Source organism: Podarcis vaucheri (genome assembly GCF_965113315.1).
Source record: "Podarcis vaucheri genome assembly, chromosome: 3".
NCBI classification, from domain to species: domain Eukaryota; kingdom Metazoa; phylum Chordata; class Lepidosauria; order Squamata; family Lacertidae; genus Podarcis; species Podarcis vaucheri.
In genome coordinates this window covers 55,306,899-55,326,575 of record NC_138761.1, presented here as the reverse complement: position 1 = coordinate 55,326,575, position 19,677 = coordinate 55,306,899, and the positions used below count along the sequence as shown (strand labels likewise).

Here is a 19,677-nt window from a genome sequence, read left to right as displayed (position 1 = left end):
GGTTGATGTTGGGTATTAAAATGAAATTCAGAAGTTTGAAATTGGTTAACCTAAGATGAATTAAGTAAAATATTAATAAGGGATTAATTTGGGTACAAAGAACTTGCTGGGCTAAACTTTGAATGGGGATGCAAGAAGGGGAGGTGGGGGAAGTCCGGGAAAGTGGTTAAGAAAATAAGGTTTTAAAACTATATGTGTTATTTGTGTGTAATGTTGATATGTATGTTTATGTTTTTGTGTGTTTGTCTTAAAAAAAATAATGAGAAAATCCTAATAAAAATTTTATAAAAAAAGAGAGAGTTAACCATGTGAGTTATTGCTGTCCTGCTCCTGGCACCTGCCCTGACATCTGTCACCTCTGCTGTCTAGTTTTGACTATAGTCCTCTACTTTCAGCCCACCCGCTGCCTCTGCCTAGGTAGCCACCCAAAGGAGAGAGAGGCCCTAGTGCCATGCCTAGGTGGGTGTGTTAGAATCAATGTAAAGAACATCCTTAAAGTATTTGAAATAAATTTATTCTGAAACTTGGAAGGAACGTCGTTTTTCTCTCCATAAAACATACTTTTTTAAAAAAAAGAAATTACTTCTGAGGCCAAGGATATTGTCATGCCTGCTCCTGGTTCGCTGCTGTTGGCTCTGATGTGTCTTCAGTATCCTTTAAAGCCCTCTCAAGAAACATATAGAAGGGTTCAAAGCCTTTCTGCCTCTTCCAGTTTCCAACAATGAGGAATACAAAAGGAATGGTGCTGCAGGTACAAGAATCCAGTAACAGACTAATGCTAGTGAACATATAATAATCTATTGCACTTACCCAAAGTGAAATAATATTAACAAGTCTAACTGGGACAGTAAGCGAAAGAATAAGAATTGCTATGGCCACAATGGTTATGTCAAGTCTTACTCGATGCTTTTGCGGTGATCTTTGCATTCTGATCCAAATGGCAAAAGAGAAACAGAAAATGCAGGAGGAAAAAATAATGACCTCTATGATGAGTGCCAGCACGCTTGCAGTTCTACAGGTGTTATAAGCCCAAGTACTGACTGTTGCATAGCAGGAAAAATATTCCACCAGTGACTCTAGGCCAGAAACGAACCACAAAATCACACACATCATTACCGTGAAATGCTTGGTCCGGCGATGTTGCCACCAGACTGGGAAATAGACAATGAGGAATCTGTCAGCAGTGAGAAATGTTACGGTGTATATATTGGTGTCATATGCAAATATATGAAGTATCTCCATTAGATGTTGAATCACTAAAGATGTTTCCACTCCTGCGAGAAGAAAAGCAGCCACTTCAAGGTTGGAGAAGATTACAATAAGGTTTGCAAAGGTCACGCTCAAAAAATATGGGCCTAACTTCGGCTTGTTGATCTTGAAGCAGTAAAGGTACAAGACAATTGCATTAGCTGTTAATCCAACGATGCAGATGGGAATAGATACAGCCAGCACGTTTAATCTGTAGAAGTATGAAGTTTGCATGTATTTGACAGTATTCTTGCATGCATCAGTAGTGTGGGAAGACAAGGTGCTTGCCTTTGCCATCATGACATTATTGATCTTTTCCATTTTCCTTCTCAACCTGTGGAAATCAAATACAACTTGTAATTATTAAGGTGCTGATATTTATGTAACAGAGGTAGGAAATTTTGAAAAGGACCACCTGCCTGTCAATATTCTAGTTGCCTATGTTTCAGCTGAGAACAGCCCAGTTCTAATTTGTGATCTCGCTTGTCTGGCTGCTTTGTACTGGATTGTAAAAGAGGGGTATGAGCCTCCATTTGGAGGTACTGGTCTATGCTGGTCTATGACCGTAATAAAGATTTGGATTTGGATTTGGTACAGTGGTACCTTGGTTTAAGAACAGCCGTTTACGAACTATTCAGTTTACGAACTCCGCAAAATTGGAAGTAGTGTCCCAGTTTGCGAACGTTACCTTGGTTTACGAACAGAAGCTGAACGGTGGAAGGGCACCAGCGGCAGGAGGCCTCATTAGGAAAAGTGCACCTCGGTTTAAGAACGGCTTCCGTTTAAGAACGGACTTCTGGAATGGATTAAGTTCGTAAACAGAGGTACCACTGTAATGAGAATGTCTGGCTACAACAAAATCTGTTGTGGACTTCCACCCACTCTTTCTACAGAAAGGTCTAGCACAGGGGTCTGCAACCCGTGGCTCCGGAGCCGCATGTGGCTCTTTTACACCTTTGCCACGGCTCCAGGGCGGATACTAGCGAGGGGAGGAGGTGCATTGTGCGCCCCGACACTCCCCACTGTGGCGGGCGCTGTACTGGCTGTGATGTCGCATGGGGGCGGTGCAGGCGTTAGTCACACACCATCCCGACGTCACCTTCCCGCCTGCTGTCAGATCGTGGCTCCGGAGACATATTTGTTTTAAATGTCGCAATGGTTTTGCAGCTCCCAGTTTTTTTTTCCTTCGGAAATGGGTCCAAGTGGCTCTTTTTGTCTTAAAGGTTGCAGACCCCTGGTCTAGCACATATCATCCCCATGGATATTCCCTAGAACAGGGAGGGAGAGCACATGGCCTTCCAGATCTTGCTGAATTTCAACTCAAATCACCCCTAATCATTGGCCATGTTTGCTGGGGCTGATGGAAGCTGTGGTCAAACAAAATGCGAAGGCTTAAACATTCCCCATCCCTGTCTGGGAAGACCATGTCCTTCAGGTTTGTCTGTTGAAAGCACTAGTAGGCCAGCTAACAGGTGCTGATAGTGAGCCACTCCTTGCCAAAGAATTGTTGAGAGCACATTAAGGGCTCATTTCCACTTGCCCACACTTGATGTCACATATGACTTCAGGCATGGAGACGGTGGGCATGGTTGAGGGGAAATGACCTTGTGGGCCAAATTGGGAACTGTGACAGGGATAATAAGGCCCATGCGTCAGAGACCCCCCTGCTGCCTGGTATAAAGAATGCATTCTCATGGCACATAGTAATCGCTGTTGTGTATTATCCCCATCCCCAAAGGTAATGTAAAAAGATTAACACAAAGTGCTCAGAAGCTCAGCTCATTAATGCAGTGCAGCACTATTTCATGAGTAGTCTTGATTAAGAAGGAGAAATTAGACAGAAAAAGCTTGGATTTGTTTGATATTTACCTGTGTATGATATTACTGTGATTACTGCCTCAGATCTGGCCTTTACAAAATTTCAAGTGACTCATTTAACATAATTTTGAAGAGGATAGCCAGTTGTTCAACAAAGACTTTAGAAATTTAGAGGGGAATTTGGACTAGGTGCTTTGTTTTTCCTGAGATTCTTAATTCTTTTTTACTTCTTTCTTTGTAAATGGTTAATTCCAAGGCGGCTGAGTATATAGAACTGGAAAGAAATTCAAAAGTTGTGTTATTTCATAGCAATCTAGATTGCTGTTTGTATCCTGACTGCTGTAGGACTCTATAATCTAACATATTATAACAGTAGTTTTGATACTGACTTTTTTAGAATTCTTCAGAGTTTCAAATTGTGTTTGTGTTTCAAATGATAAATGCTGGATAGTGTACCATGGATGTTTTTTTATAACCTGTTTTGCTCTGGATATTCTGTTGGGAGGGGACTGATGTGTGCAATCATAGGTAGCAACTAACAGAGATATGGTTTCTGCACTATTGTAATCAAATTGAGAGAGAAAGAATACCATGATTTTGTTATTCTCGTAATGGTTCAAGAAACATTGGACTTCCTGCTTCAGTTCTCTGGACGTTAATCCATCCACAGATTCCAGCAGCTTCTGACATTCTGCATACCCATTGGATAGCAGATATTTTTCAAGAATCTAGTGTACAAATTTGGCCTCTGCTGGTCAATTGATCCCATATCCCAAGATAATCACAAAATATTGCTCAGACAAATCTTGTTCGGGCACAAGGTGGCACAATTGGATGGAATCTCAAAGTGAGGACACCACTTGTAGAATCCATCAGAGATGGTACTAAGGTCTAGTAACCCCACTGGACCAGGACATTTTCCAATTTCTGGAGTAGTTGCCTTCATGTAGCAGTTGGATGCATAGTCATTATTGTTGCTGCAGTAGAGGCCTGTTATGTGTCCATGTGACTACTATTCCTTTTCTGTTGTTAAGCTGTTGGGATCGGCAGGAACAACTGGCATTGAGGCCATGGAAGATTTGGTCGCATGGGATGATGGCTAGCACAGATACTTTTACATGAAACTTCCTCAACCTGGTGTCCCCAGATGTTGGTCTCCAACTTCAGATTGGCCCAGGAAACATGGCCAAAGGTTAGTGAAGGTGGGAGTTATGGTGAAACAACATTGGGAAGTCACCAAGGAAGGCTTCTCTAAAGGACATCTGAGTGATCCTGGCTTTACCTTCTCTCAGAACTGACTTACATCGTGGATTGGAATCAAAGTGGACTGAGGGAGCTCCACCCCACTAAACAATCTTAGCAAAGCACATAGCTATGATGGGTTTTTGCTTCAAGAGACTTATGACTTTCCCATTGTAATTTCAGAGAGAAGTGCTGATAGGCAAATGACTAACAGATATCAGTTTTTCTGCCTTTTTAAATCTTCCTCTCTTTGCCCCTCTGCCACTTCCACCAACAAAAAAGGGCAAAGTTGGAGGCATATTATTTGTGCAGTGATCTGCTTAACCAGGCATAGGCAAACTCGGCCCTCCTGAAGTTTTGGGACTATAACTCCCACCATCCCTAGCTTAACAGGACCAGTGGTCAGGGATGATGGGAATTGTAGTCTCAAAACATCTGGAGGGCCGAGTTTGCCTATGCCTGTGCTTAACTATCTGGTCAGTGACAGGATACTCAGGATAAATAGGCCACATAGAATCAGAATTAAGTCTGGCAAGTTAATTAGTTAGGTAATGATGGCAGTAACAAAAATGTAATGGTTACGAATCAAGCTCACAAAAGCAGCTGCAAGACAGAAAAGACAATACCGGTAGATGCACTCCAATGTTCATTTCAACCTTCTTTGATCATACTTCTGCTCTGTACAGAAAACATTCCTACAAAGTTGTGACTTGCTTCACTATTGTGAAGTGTAACAAACTGAATGTTGGAATGGATACAGAATGATATCACAGATGAGCTAATGCTCACCTTGGCTAACAATTGCTGTGAGGTCATGAGATTCCAACATTCAGTTTGTTACACAAGTGGCATTTCAAGCCAAAGAGCTGCTTGTGTTGCTTCTAAATCAATTTATATCAGCATGATACTACTTAAAAAACTTATACAAATCTATAGCAGGATTGCCACAGGTCCAGAATCTTCCGGACATAGCCATGCTGGTAGTGTAGATTTTGATGAATTTTATTAAAATAAGCTCAACAACTTTTGTGTCTGGATTTTCACTTTTTGAAACATGGCAATCCTAATCTATAGTGTGACTGCATTTGCAATACTGTGTACAATTCAGTCAGTTCACTTCAAAAAGGTTATTGTGGAATTGGTCACAGTTCAGGAACAGTTCAGAAAAGGGCAATGGAAGTGACCAAGGAGGTGGTGTGAGTTAATCTGTGAGTTAAAGCTGCAGCTGGATAAGGCTATTAATGGAGGATAAGGCTATTCATGGCTCCTAGCTACCTGCCTGTGTTCTCCCTTCACTGTTAAGAGACACTATGCCTCTGGCTACTAGCTGGAAACGAGTAGGGGAGAATGCTGTTGCGCTTATGCCTTAACTTGAAGGCTTCTCCCAGGCACCTGGCTGGCTTCCATGAGAAGGGGCCGAGATGGGGCGTGGGCCTGATTCAGAAGGCTCAATTTATGTCCTTACGTTTTTAACAGTCTCAAATATCTGAAGAGTAGTATTGCTAATTCTCCAAAATGAGCCTTTTCGTGAATATGGATGGACAACACACATTTACAGTGGAACTTCAGTTTTCGAACATCTCCGTTGTCAAACGTTTCGGCTTTTGAACGCCGAAAACCCAGAAGTAACTGCTTCGGTTTTTGAATGATTTTCAGAAGCCGAACATGCCACGTGGCTTCCATTTTGAGTTTCCCTGTTGTACTGAGGATTCCGTATTCAGTTTTCGAGTTTTGAATGTTTTGGAAGTCGAACGGTCTTCCAGAATGGATTACTTTCAAAAACCAAGGTTCCACTATACATGCAAATGTGTGTATAGATACAGGAGCAGAACTGATCATAGCATGGCAATGGAAGTGTTACGGTGAGCACTTGTACTTAAGATCTTATCCCTGCAGCAGTGATAACACCAAGAGGTCTCTTTCTTTCCTCTGGGCTTCCAGACTCCTCACTTTCAGCCTCTGTTGCCACTCCTAACATCTTTTTTGTATTGATTGCTTGCCCTTCTCAACTGTCTGATCGTCTTGTCCACACTTTTGCTCTCCCTTGAGGACCTTTACTAAATGACCACATTGAGAAATGGTGATCACTGTCAGTCTTTGGTGTCTCAGTCACCTTTGCCCTCTAGTTTTGACTATAGTCCTCTATTTTCAGGTCACCTGCTGCCTCTGCCTAGTTGGCCATCCAAAGGAGAAAGTAGCCCTAGTGCCACACCTAGGTGGGTGTATTAGAATCAATGTAAAGAACAACCTTAAAGTATTTGAAATAAATTTATTCTGAAACTTGGAAGGAATGTCATTTTTTCTCCATAAAACATGTACATTTTATTTTTTAAAAAAAATTACTTCTGAGGCCAAGGATATTGTCATGCCTGCTCCTGGTCCGCTGCTGTTGGCTCTGATGTGTCTTCAGTATCCTTTAAAGCCCTATCAAGAAACATACAGAAGGGTTCAAAGCCTTTCTGCCCCTTCCAGCTTCCAACAATGAGGAATACAAAAGGAATGCTGCTGCAGGTACAAGTATCCAGTAACAGAGCAGTGGTCGTCAACACATACCAGTTCATTGATTCCACCCAATATGAAATAGCATGAAGTACTCTAGTTGGGACACTGAGAATCAGAATCAGAATAGCTATGACTACAATGGTGATGTCAAGTCTTGCTAGAGGCTTTTGCTGTGGTCTTCGACTTCTGATCCAAATGGCCAAAGTGAAGAAGAACAAGCTGGGGGAAAAAACGATGGCTTCCATGATGACTTCCACTATATTTGCAGTTGTACAGATGGCAGTGTTAACATTAATGGTTTCATATCTTGGATAGCAGGAAAAATATGCCATAAGTGACTCCAGGCCAGAAACCATCCACAAAATCGCACACATTGAGACAGAGAAATCTTTGAACCGGTGATGTTGCCACCAGACTGGGAAATAGACAGTGAGAAACCTTTCAGCGGTGAGAGCTGTGAAGATATATAAGGTGGTATCATATGCAAAAATATGAAGCATCTCCATTACACGTTGGACTACTGTAGGGGTTTTCATGTCTCCGAGAAAAAAAGCAGCCACTTCAAGGTTGCACAAGATTATAATAAGATTTGCAAAGGTCACATTTAAAAAATATGGGCCTAACTTTGGCTTGTTGATCTTGCAGCAGTAAAGGTACAAGACAATTGCATTAGCTATTAATCCACCAATGCAGATGGGAACAGATATAATCAGCATATTTAAGCTGAAATAGTATGAAGCCTCCATGTATTTGACCATTTTCTTGGGTGCACCAGCAGTGTGGGAAGACAAGGTGTTTGCTTTTGCCATCATGACATTATCAATGTATTCCATTTTTCTTCTCAACCTATAGAAATCACATATAATTTGTAATTATTAAGGTATTGAGTTTTTCAGTATTCCACTTCCCAAAATCTGGCAGAGAATTGCCAGTTTTGAATTTATTTATGCTCTTCCTTGTTTGGCTGCTTGTAATAGGCAGATATCAGAATTCATCCCCCCCCCCCCAATGAGGAATGGTTGCAGCGTTCAGGACTTTTTAGTTTAGCAAAAATATGAGTAAGGAGTGACTTAAGTGACTCAGTTAATATAATTGGGGGGGGCAATTTTTTCAAGCAAAATCTTAGAAAATTCAGAGATGAATTCATATGAATGCTTAGTTTAAGTGGGACAAAGCACTATCCTATGGTAGAATACTCAAAGTAAGAATTTGAAAATAGCTGTTGCTGTTGCTGATTCCGCCTTCCCTTGTCAGAGACATGGCTCCTTCTTGCCTCCCTCCGTCCCCGGCAGCCGCCCCCTTCCCCGATCGGGAGAGCCATGCTAAGTCCGCCTCCTCTCTTTCATTAGCATCATGCAGACCTCTCCCCTGATGATCTCTCCCAGCAGCTCCATATAGATGTTAAAAAGCATGGGGAAGAGGATGGAACCCTGAGGGACCCCACAAGTGAGAGCCCAGGGGTCTGAACACTCATCCCCCATCACCACTTTCTGGATACAGCCCAGGAGAAAGGAGCAGAACCACTGTATAACAGTGCTCCCAGCTTCTCTAGATGGTCAGAAGGATGTTATGGTTGATGGTATCAAAGGCTGCTGAGAGATCCAGCAGAACTAGGAAACAGCTTTCACCTTTGTCCCTAGCCCACCGGAGATCATCAACCAGCGTGACCAAGGCAGTTTCAGTCCCATGATGAGGTCTGAATCCCGATTGGAAGGGATCCAAATGGTCTGCATCCTTCAGGCTTGCTTGGAGTTGTTCAGCAACCACCCGCCCAATCACCTTGCCCAAAAATGGAAGATTTGAGACTGGGCAATAGTTGGCCATATTAGCCGGGTCTAAAGATGTTTTTTTAAGAAGCGGTTTAATAACCGCCTCTTTTAGCATGGCTGGGAAGGCTCCCTCACAGAGGGAAGCTTTCACCACCCCACAGAGCCCATTGCCCAGCCCTTCCCAGCTCGCTTTTATTAGCCACGATGGGCAAGGATCATGGAGACAGGTGGTCGGTTTCACTTGTTGGGATACTGCCAGGGAGACAAAGTCCATCATGGCCCCCAAGCCGGCTGCCAGACGGTCCATCTATCTCCCATTGTCACGCAGTATCAGCAATTAGTGACATGAGTTTCCAGAAATAGCTTGCCACATTCCAGAGCTCATGCACACTCTATCAGCAGATAATTCACAGCAGAAGTTGCTCGCAGGAGAGCATTATTTACAAGTTTTATTCAGCGTTGATCAGAACAAAGAAAAACATGACTGCCTGCATCAGTGTCTCCAGACACAGAGAGAAAACAAAAGCAATAGAAAACATAAACATCCTGTGAACAGGAAATACGCAGACTCTGTGACTCTCAAAGCCTGCTCCCTTTTAAGGTGGAACAGAAATATCCTAACATCACTTGCCTAAGCAGCATGTTCACATCCTCAGAGGTAACAGATTGGAACTGATTCCATGCAACTTGACTAGACAGGACTCTAGCACTTCCCCACTCCGGCCCTGCTCCCATGGTGGAGTCTACCTCTTTCCGAAACTGAGAGACTTTATCTGCAAGAAACTTTGCAAAATCATTGCAGGAGACATTGGGGTCTTTTCTAGGCCCCGATGGCAAAGGTGGTTCTGTTAAATTGCGAGCCACCTGAAAGAGTCTCCTGCTGCTACTTTGCTACTTTCTGCATATGCAATAGAGGTGGTAAAGAAAGTCCTCTACGCCATCGTTATTGCCACTTGGTAGGCTCAACATTGAGCTCTAACCTGTTTCCAGTCCAATTCAGAATGAAGGGGGGGGGGATTTTAGACCGCGTAAGCCTGCAGGAGAGAGTGAAGAAAGTCAAATTACCACCGCTCTGAACCTGGAAACGGGCTGCTAGTAAGATGGAAGTTTTGGATATGCTCATTGAATAGATCGTTTGTTGACAGTAAGTTAAAGAAGAGAAATACATTGTTTCCATTGTCTCCTTCTGCGTTTAAAAAGGAGTAAAAGTAATTGAAAATTGAAGCTAACTTTATTGCTTGAACTGTGCTTAAAAGGATTGATACAAATAGAAATTGTTTCCCCCTAGAGGAAGCCTTTGAAATTGTTACATGAGCTGAGCTGGGGGAATTTCCAGCTGCAAGATAAGACTGTGAGAATCTGGGATTGACCTTGGACCGTTAAGAATGTTGACAGAAGAAGCCTTTGTGGTTGCATTATGTAAGATTAATGACTCACTGGAACAGCTCCATAAGAAGACGGATCTGATGATTATAAAAATTGATAACTTGGAACAAAAAGGGACTAATTTGGAACAAAAAGTGAATATTAATACAGAAACTATTCAGGAATCGATACAGGGATCTACTTTGACATGGCAAATTGAGGAGAAGGCGGGGGAGAAAGTTGTTGTTGTGGAACCTAAAGTAGCACAAGTGGAGAGGGAGAGAGCCCCAGCCTCACACATGCAATTTGATGACTATAAGTTGATGCCTTTTATGACTGAATTTAGAGAAAGTCAGACTTTGAGGATTGGAGCCCCGCTTGGACTGGAGAAGGAAAGTTGGATAGATCCCTTCACGCAGGGATTTATTGACCTTTGGGACCTGGACTTGGGTCAGGAGGAGACTGGAGTTGTGGGGACCGCCAGACTTGGAGGAACTTTGAAATATGACTGGAAATATGTTTTGAATTTTAGTTTTAACTATGGAGATTTGGCTGACTTGTCGAGAAGGAATAAAAACATTGCTAGGTGGGAATTTCCCTGAGATCTACTTTTCAGCATCAAAGGAAGGAAAATAAGAACAAGATCAGGAGAAGACAAAGCAAAGTGCATGTATAAATATGAAGAAGACCTGCAGAAGGGACTTGGAAAAGAGTTAAGAGCCTTGGACAGAAGATCACCAGGTTGATGGACTATATGGAATTGACGGAAATGACTGGCAGAATCCGAGACCAGGGAGAAGAGACGGTGGAAGAATATTGGAAAAAGTTTAAAATCTATATATGGAAATAATGTAAAATTAATGAGTGTTAGAAAAATGTTGGAAGGGCTTTAGTAGAAATACGGCTTTAGTAGAAATGTTTTAAGGAATTAAGCATAAATAAGTATTATAGTATTAATGGAAAATAAGGTTAAAATATGTTAAGATAATCATATGACAGAAAATAGAGAAAGATGGAAAGGATTTGCTGAAATAATAGAAATGGAATACAAAAAGGGAGGTGAGAGGAGGTCGATGAAACAAGGGAATGAAAGAGAGGATATTGAGATGGTATGATGTGTGTTTTTTGAATTGTTTTTGCTTTCGTTTTGTTTAATGTGCTAATATTGTGTTGTGTATTGTTTATATATTGTACTGTATTGTTTTTTTCTTTTTCTTCTTTTTTCTTCTTTCTTTTCTTTTCTCCTTTTTGTAAGGTTTAAAAAAACAAAACAGAATGAGTTTTCCGCCACCGGTGCTCTAGCCGTCTCAGCAATTGTTTCATCACCCTCAGCTCCAGGGAAAACCACGGGGCTGTCCGGGCTCCATGTAATCGGAGAGGGCGCTTCGGAGCCAAACAGTCAATAGCCCTGGTTAACTCCGCATTCCAGCGGACCACCAGGGAATCAGCTGAAAGGCCATCAACATGGGATAAAACATACCCTACATGCTCTGGAAACCATTTGAGTCCATTAAGTGGCGGGGGCGGACCATCTGAATCGGTCACACCTCCCTGCAGAGGGGAAGGGTCGTGGAGAAGTCCAGATGCACCAGGAAGTGATCTGACCATGGCACTTCTTTAGTTTTGCTTTTACTTAGTGTCAGATCACTAACATCCATAGAGGTGAACACCAGGTCCAAGGCATGTCCGCGGTTATGAGTTGGGCCAGACTTATTCAGGGACAGCCCCATGGAAGCCATGCTTTCCATGAAGTCCCGAGCGGCCCCTTGTAAGGTTGTGTCAGCATGGGTGTTAAAATCCCCTAGGACAACCAAACTAGGTGTCTCCAGGAGAACATCCGCCACAACCTGAAGCAAGTGTGGGCCCCGCTCCCTAATGCTAGGCCTTTTCCCATCCGGCCTAGGGATGGGACAGTTGCTTCCTCCACACTCACAGCAGCCGCAGTAAGGCATTTTAAGGTACAGTGCTACCTCGGGTTACATACGCTTCAGGTTACATACCCTTCAGGTTACAGACTCCGCTAACCCAGTAATATTACCTCAGGTTAAGAACTTTGCTTCAGGATGAGAACAGAAATTGTGCTCCGGTGGCGCAGTGGCAGCAGGAGGCCCCATTAGCTAAAGTGGTGCTTCAGGTTAAGAACAGTTTCAGGTTAAGTACGGACCTCCGGAATGAATTAAGTAGTTAACATGAGGTACCACTGTATATGACGGGACGCGGGTGGCGCTGTGGGTTAAAGCCTCAGCACCTAGGGCTTGCCGATCGAAAGGTCGGCAGTTCGAATCCCCGCGGCGGGGTGCGCTCCCGCTGCTCGGTCCCAGCGCCTGCCCACCTAGCAGTTCGAAAGCACCCCCGGGTGCAAGTAGATAAATAGGTACCGCTTACCAGCGGGAAGGTAAACGGCGTTCCGTGTGCTGCGCTGGCTCGCCAGATGCAGCTTTGTCACGCTGGCCACGTGACCCGGAAGTGTCTCCGGACAGCGCTGGCCCCCGGCCTATAGATGTGAGATGGGCGCACAAACCCCAGAGTCTGTCAAGACTGGCCCGTTCGGGCAGGGGTACCTTTACCTTTACCACTGTATATGTATTTTAAAATTAGCAACTGCTGACTTCAACGAAATGCTGAGCGGTTGCAAAAACAAGCTAACTCCACTTGGAGGCCTTTCATATATTGCCTGAGCAAAATGGATTCCAACAAAAATGCAGTTTAATAGGTCAATAATAAAAGTTTCGCCTTCACCCCTTCTCCCTCGTTAGCAGCAACTAGAATTTTAATTTTAATATTTTTGTTATGGGGAAAATAAAGTTTCAGTAGCATAACAGAACATAATCTCGTAACTTTTCCTTCAGGATTTTTTTTTTTTTTTGGCGATAACAGATATAAGATTTTCTGCCTTTTCTCATTGCCCCTCTGCCATTCCTACCCATCACAAAAGTACAAAGTCTAGGTATATATTATTTATGCAGTAAACTGCTTAAAGATCTGATCACTATTTCTCTTTGGAGAAATAGACCACATACAGTCAGAATTAATTCTGCAGGTTCCTACAAGGCCTGCTAAACAGCTAAACAGATAGATGATGAGGGGAACTAGCAGCAATGTGGGTGTTTAAAAATCAAACTCACGTAAGCAGTAGCAAGACAGAAGAGTCAGTACTAATGTGATTGTACTCCAATTTTCATTTCAAACTTCTTTGACCACGCTTCTGCATAATATGACCAGTTCCACTCCTATGAAGTGTGACTTATGTAACAAACTGAATACTAGAATCTCATGACCTCACAACTACTGTCAGGTGCGATATCACCTTGTACCTATATACATATAGCTTCAAATGAAGGGAAGGAGACTGCTTTGATTTCCCTGGTAGATGACGTGTACCTGGAGAGAGAGTATTTATTTATTTATTTATTTATATTTATTTATTTATCGAATTTATATACCGCCCTATACCTGGAGGTCTCAGGGCAGTTTACAGAACAGTTACCCCTTTTCATAGGCACCAATTCCTAGGAGCCAAGGCAGTTTGAGCCCCCCAAATGTGTATTTTGAGGGGGCCGGGGTGTTTGGCCCCACCCCGGCTCCTCACCACATTTCATAATGTCACACCAGCCACACACCCCCATCCACTGGAGAAGCCAGCGCCTCTGCCTCATTTGTTATCTCAGTCCTCTGGAGATCTTTTCATATCATCAGTCATCGTAAGCTCTTCAGCAGTCTGGACTGGTTCCGTTCCTGAATGGTGGAGAGATACCGGAAAGTGGGTCTGGAGCCACTCCTTGCATGGTTTCTAAAAAAGTTTTGAAGGCTTCCATTTCCACCAAGGGAAAGGAAACAACTTTCTTACGGTCCACATATTGCACATGGAAATTCTCTAACTGCTCAGCCACAGCTGAAGGCAGGCGAACGATGCATCGTGGAGCATTTGTCCTTAGCCCTAGCTCAGAGACCTAGTCAGGGTTACAAGCCCTGCCCAACTAAAAAGGCCACAATATTCTTTAAATTAAGGTCCAAAAGCCTGGGAGTGGGGGAGAAAGTCTTTGCCTGGAACCTAGAACTAGATAAGAATGGTTTCAGGTGTGCTTTCCCAGGCAGAGCATTTCCCATGCAGGGACCATCACTGAAAAAGGCCTGATATCTTCTTGCCACCTTCCAAACCTCCCATGGAAGGGGCATATGAGGAAGGGCTGCGTATAATGAGCTCTGGGAGCCTCTGGCAAGATCTTGGACAGCTTTGTGAAATCTTGTGAGAACTTCCAGGGCCTGCAAGAGAGTCTCCCAGAGCATGGTAAGCAAGGTTGAGAGCTTAAAAGCTCTCTCTGCGCCTGGTTTTCCCACCACAGAAGGAGCTTTTAAGTTCTCCACCTTGCTAACCAGATTCTGGGAAGCCTTCCTACAGGCTCTGGGGAGTGTGTGTGTGTGTGTGTGTGTGTACATTTTTATTTTCAATTACAATTCAATAATAGCCTCATTATAAGAATACCAATTTATAATACAATTATTATTACCAATTGTTCAAATACTGATAATTTAGATAATTTGGCTTGATAATTTGCTTTAATTCTGCATTCAAAATCTTATTAATGTCCATTACATTCTGCTCATAATAACAATCCCTTATACAACAACTGCAGTATTAATAACTTCTATTCATGTTGACACATTAAATGATTTATAAAACTGCAAGCGAGGAACTCAAACTATATCCTTGTTCTTCCTGTGTGTGGCAATTGTTCTGTCCATTGTGTTTCTTCCTGTCCTTGTAAGATGTTATGTCTCTCTTCTCCCCACCCACCCCCGTTTGTTGCTGTTATCTGTCATGCCTTGGACGGAGCTGATATCCCATTGTTGTTCCAGAAATTTCTCCATCGCTCCGTCCCGTGCTTCGTTGGTTTGCAACTTTAACAACAGCTGCAAAAGTCACTCTGTCCCAATAAATAACCTGTTCTCACCATTTTTCCTCTCAGCCTGGGAAGAAGAGTGGTCTGTCGAACTGCAGATGACTCAATAATGAACCTTATCAATTCCTTGGCAGTTTGCAGACTCCTTTCATCCTTCTGTCCAACTGAGGATATATGAGCAATTATACTTCCAATTAAATTAAATTCCAAGTCCTCTTATAAATAAATTCCAAGTCACTCCATAAATAATAAAGGGTGAGGAAGAGTCAGCTCTAAGTTTCCATTGTAAACCTTTTGCAAAATAGAACCTCCCTCCCTTTTTCCTTTTTTTAAATACACACAGTTCCATTTAATGTTATATTCCATATGTATAATCCAGTTTCTTCCATCCTTGCTTCTACAAATATAATGTGAACTAACATTCAGAGGAGGTTGTCAAATCATAAATGTAGAGAACGTTAAATAAATAAACTATAGGCTCCCCTCCCCACATCTTTTACACCTAATGAAGTCTTATCTCGAGTTCAAACCTTAAAGTCCTTGCAGTTGGTTTTGTTCCACAGTTTGTGATCTCTTCTAGCATGTTCCTGTACTTTAGTCCAATTAAGTTCTAATGAACAGGAGAACCTCTGCTTCTTAATGGCAGCATTGGAGGGTTTTCACCAGGCAAAGTGATTTTGCACTCAGCGCCTCCCTGCTCCCCGCATTTCATGTCAGAGCAAGAGCCAGGTACTGAGACAAACTGCGAGTGAAGCCCATTCCCCCCATCCCCGGGGGGGGGGGGATTTGCAAGGAGAATTACCCTCAATCATCCTTGTTTTTCCTTTGCCAATGATCTCCTGCTGTCATGGGGTCTGGTTCCATTAAGGCAGAGCGGAACTGGAAGCTGGCTCTGGGGAGATCTTGTGAGATCTCACAAGATCTTGAACGGCTCCATGAGATCTCACCAGAACCTTCGTGGGGAAGGCAAAGCCTGCTCGGCCCTCCAGCTTCAGAAAGGTTGGGGGTGCTCATGCAGGGATAATTCTGGGGTAGTTTCAACTATATACAATTTTAGTTTTATGTGCAACCCCCAGAACGCAACCCCCCCCCAATGTTGTGGGTCAACTGTACTGCCTAATATTTTGAAAATCTCTAAGTGGTGTCATGTCTGTCTGTCTGTCTGTCTGTCTGTCTATCTATCTATCTATCTATCTATCTATCTATCTATCTATCTAATATTAAAACAAAAACACAAACCTATAGCCAGTAAAGCAACAGTAAAAACACAAAAGTCATATAAAAGCAAGCATACAGAAATCCAGAAGTTTCAGGCACATAAAACAAATTGCATGAGTTGGGGAAAATATGTACATGCAGATGTTTATATGAACAGATCTGGCGGCAGCATGGTTAGCCTATGGGAGATACCATAGTGAGCTCTTGCACTTCAAAATGTTCCGTTCAGCAGTTGACAACACCAGGCTACTTCTCTAGCATTTGCTTCAAAGGTTTTTCTCAGAGATGTATGTACTGGATGCTGTTCTCAGTTATTCCAGATATACTTATATATCCACCAACACACTTCTTTTCTCTGGGCTTCCTGGCTTCTCGCTTTCCTCTTCTATTGCCCATCCACCTCATGAAGCTGTGATAGCTCAGTTGGTAGAGCATGAGACTCTTAATCTCATGGTTATGGGTTCAAGCCCCACGTTGAACAAAAGATTCTTGCATTGCAGGGGGTGGACTGTATGATCCTCGTGGTCCCTTCCAACTCTACAGTTCTCTGATTCTATCTGACCTCCTTTTCATAGTGGTTGTCTGCTTGCCTTTTTCCGCTGTTCAGTTACCTTGACTGCACTTTTGCTTCCTTTGTAGGATCCCTGCTTATTGACCACACTGAGAAATGTCAAACTCGGTGTTTGTTGGCTCAGTCACCTCCGCCCTCTGATTTTGACTCTCAGCCCACCAACTGGCTCTGCATAAGAAGCCATCTGGACTGGAGATTGCCCTAGTATAGGGCCTAGATGGGTGCATTAGAAATAATGAACACAACATCAAAACATTCATAATAAATTTATTCTGGAACTTGTGAAAGAATGTCCATGTTTTTCTATAATCATCTGATGCGGGGGTTGGGGGGGTTGGCTTCCGATGCCAGAGATATTTTCAGGCTTGCACCTCATCTGTTTTGGTTGACTCTGGCATGTTTTCTGTATCCTCCAGTGCTCCCTCAAGTAACATATGGAAGGACTTTAAGGCTTCCCACCTCTTCCAGCATCCAACAATAAGGTACACAATAGCAATGGCACTGCAGCAGATTGAATCCAGTAACACAGTAATGATTTTCAGTGTAGCCATATCTACTGAGAGTTTCCAAAATGAAAAAGTAAATGTAGCTCTGGTTGGGACATTGAAGATAAGAATCACTGTTGCTATGGCCACAATGGTAATGTCAAGTCTTTCTCGAGGCTTTTGCTGTAATCTTAGGGTTCTGATCCAAATGGCCAAAGAGAAAAACAACACGCTGGATGGGACAAGAACCACCTCAGTTATTAAGGATATTATAGTTGAAGTTCCACATTGAAATTCAAATTCCTTAGTGGTTATGAAGAATTTTGGGAAGCAGAAAAAAAAGTACAGAAGTGACAGATTGCAAGACAGCATCCATAAAATCACACACAGTATGACTGAGAAATACTCAGACCGGTGATGTTGCCACCAGACTGGGAAATAGACAGTGATGTACCTTTCAGCAGTGAGAGCTGTAAAGATGTATAAATTGGTATCATAGGCACATATATAGAGCATCTGGATTAGACGTTGAATTGGAGAAAATAGACGTACATTTATAGAATATAAAAAAGCAACTTCAGCACTGCAGAAGCTTGTCAGAATATTTGCAATAGTAAGATTTAGAAAATAGGGGGTTAAGTTAGTGTGTTTGATCTTGTAGCAGAAAAGCCAAAAGACAATTACATTCGCTATGAATGCAAAGATGCTGACTGGAGTAGTTGCAATAAAAATTGTTCCAAGCTCCTTGGGAAGTCTGAAGGGTTTCTTGGTTACACCAGCAGAGCTGGAAGACGATGTGCTTTCTTCTGGTGTCACATTATCAATATAAGCCATTACTTCTTTCAACCTGTCAAAATCAAACATAACTTACAGTTACTATTAAGGTACCTAGATTTTGTAATAGCCATAGGAAAACTTCAAATGATCACCTGTCAGGCAAGGATGTTCTTGTTATTAGATTCTACTCCCACAATTTTTGGCAACTGGAGGGAATTAAGTGAATGGGATAAGGATCTTACCAGTAACTGGCTGATGGGCATAGATGTCTAGGGACCTGTAGGTCAAGAGAGGCTTTCCCTCTGAATTTCTTTGCTCCCTTTGCCAGACTTGGACTGAGTAATACTCAAGCAAATGAGAATAAGAAGTCAATGCTTTTAGAGAGAGTAAAACAAAGAGTCTTGTTGCGCCTTAAAGATTTATATTGTGGCATAATTTAGATTTGATGAAGTCAACTCTAGACCATGAGAGTTTCTGCTATGATAAACCTGTTAGTTTTTAAGGCAGCACAAGACTCTTTATTATTTTTCCTGCAACAGCCTCTTATGACTAACCCTTTGCCATATTGGGGGAGGGGGAGAAAAATATTCACAGGCAAGTGGCTGTCTGAATTTCTGCCTTTTCTCTCCTCTTCCCCTTTTCATTCCTTTGCAACCATCACAAAATATGAAGGGTGGCCATATACTTTTATGCAGTGATCTGCTTCACAATTTTATCACTGAATGGATGTTGTTGGGAGAAGTAAGTAGAGGTACCCCAAATTATCTCTGGCAAGTTCCTATAAAGCCTGTTAAGCAGACTTGATGAGACTAACATGGATATAGATGTTGAGAATCACACTGACGTAAGCAGCTGCAAAGCAGAAAAGTCAATACTAACATAGTTGCACTCCAATTTTCGTTTCAACCTTCTTTTCTCATACATCTTCCTCTCACAGTAATAGAATTCTGCAAAGATGTGACCAAGTGCCACTATTATGAAGTGTTGCTTGTGTAACAACTGAATACAAGAATTTCATGACCTCATAGTGACTGTCAGCCACAATAGGATTAAACTCACATACTTCTCTGTACTTATTTAAATCTGGCTTCAGATCAAGGAAAGAGACTGCTTTGATTACCTTGGTATATGACCTGTACCTGGAGAGATAGGGTAGTGTGACTTGATTTATTATTTCAGTTCTCTTTCTGCCCTGCCATGCTAAATGACCAAGTTCGTTCCAATGCACGAAGGGTATTATGTGGCCCCTGTAGTGGTGCCAATTCCACCAATCAAAGCTGTCAAGTGGCACATGTAAGAAAAAGCGATCTTGTAGGTAAACTGATCCCAAATGATTAAATTATTAAGGGCTATGTATATGTATATATGGGACATAGGTGGCGCTGTGGGTTAAACCACAGAGCCTAGGGCTTGCCAATCAGAAGGTCGGCGGTTCGAATCCCCGCGACGGGGTGAGCTCCCGTTGCTTGGTCCCAGCTCCTGCCCACCTAGCAGTTCGAAAGCACGTCAAAGTGCAAGTAGATCATAGAATCATAGAATCATAGAGTTGGAAGAGACCACAAGGGCCATCGAGTCCAACCCCCTGCCAAGCAGGAAACACCATCAGAGCACTCCTGACATGGTTGTCAAGCCTCTGCTTAAAGACCTCCAAAGTAGGAGACTCCACCACACTCCTTGGCAGCAAATGCCACTGTCGAACAGCTCTTACTGTCAGGAAGTTCTTCCTAATGTTTAGGTGGAATCTTCTTTCTTGTAGTTTGGATCCATTGCTCCGTGTACGC

The 19,677-nt window shown here is 42.7% G+C and overlaps 3 protein-coding genes across 8 annotated transcripts in view; 1 reads left to right on the top strand and 2 right to left on the bottom strand.

The window, feature by feature from the left end:
- PNLDC1 (PARN like ribonuclease domain containing exonuclease 1) overlaps positions 1-19,677 on the top strand; it is a 56,774-nt gene that overhangs the window by 33,959 nt on the left and 3,138 nt on the right. The window contains exon 20 of one of the 2 annotated variants that reach the window (XR_014217488.1): positions 17,051-17,116. The gene's annotated coding sequence lies outside the window, so the exon portion shown is untranslated. Of the gene's footprint in view, positions 1-17,050; positions 17,961-19,677 lie in introns of those variants that run through there. The other variant, XR_014217489.1, reaches the window with a different exon arrangement.
- On the bottom strand, positions 499-5,077 carry LOC309528096 (mas-related G-protein coupled receptor member A8-like). Of its 4 annotated transcripts, none has more exons than XM_082215345.1 (3): positions 4,904-5,075; positions 3,118-3,340; positions 499-1,582 (listed from the first exon to the last, which is right to left on the bottom strand). In XM_082215345.1, exon 3 carries the CDS (start codon positions 1,567-1,569, stop codon positions 604-606), a length of 966 nt encoding a protein of 321 aa, XP_082071471.1. In that variant the 5' UTR covers positions 1,570-1,582; positions 3,118-3,340; positions 4,904-5,075; the 3' UTR covers positions 499-603. The 4 variants fall into 4 exon arrangements, with proteins under 4 accessions (XP_082071471.1, XP_082071470.1, XP_082071469.1 ...); XM_082215344.1 differs by having other exon boundaries at positions 4,935-5,075; XM_082215343.1 differs by lacking the exon at positions 3,118-3,340 and having other exon boundaries at positions 4,935-5,077.
- LOC309528093 (proto-oncogene Mas-like) lies at positions 6,558-18,843 on the bottom strand. Of its 2 annotated transcripts, XM_082215334.1 has the most exons (4): positions 18,776-18,843; positions 14,897-15,009; positions 13,070-13,174; positions 6,558-7,656 (listed from the first exon to the last, which is right to left on the bottom strand). In XM_082215334.1, the coding sequence occupies exon 4, from the start codon at positions 7,641-7,643 to the stop codon at positions 6,672-6,674; it is 972 nt and encodes a 323-aa protein (XP_082071460.1). In that variant the 5' UTR covers positions 7,644-7,656; positions 13,070-13,174; positions 14,897-15,009; positions 18,776-18,843; the 3' UTR covers positions 6,558-6,671. The 2 variants fall into 2 exon arrangements, with proteins under 2 accessions (XP_082071460.1, XP_082071459.1); XM_082215333.1 differs by lacking the exons at positions 14,897-15,009; positions 18,776-18,843 and having other exon boundaries at positions 13,070-13,209.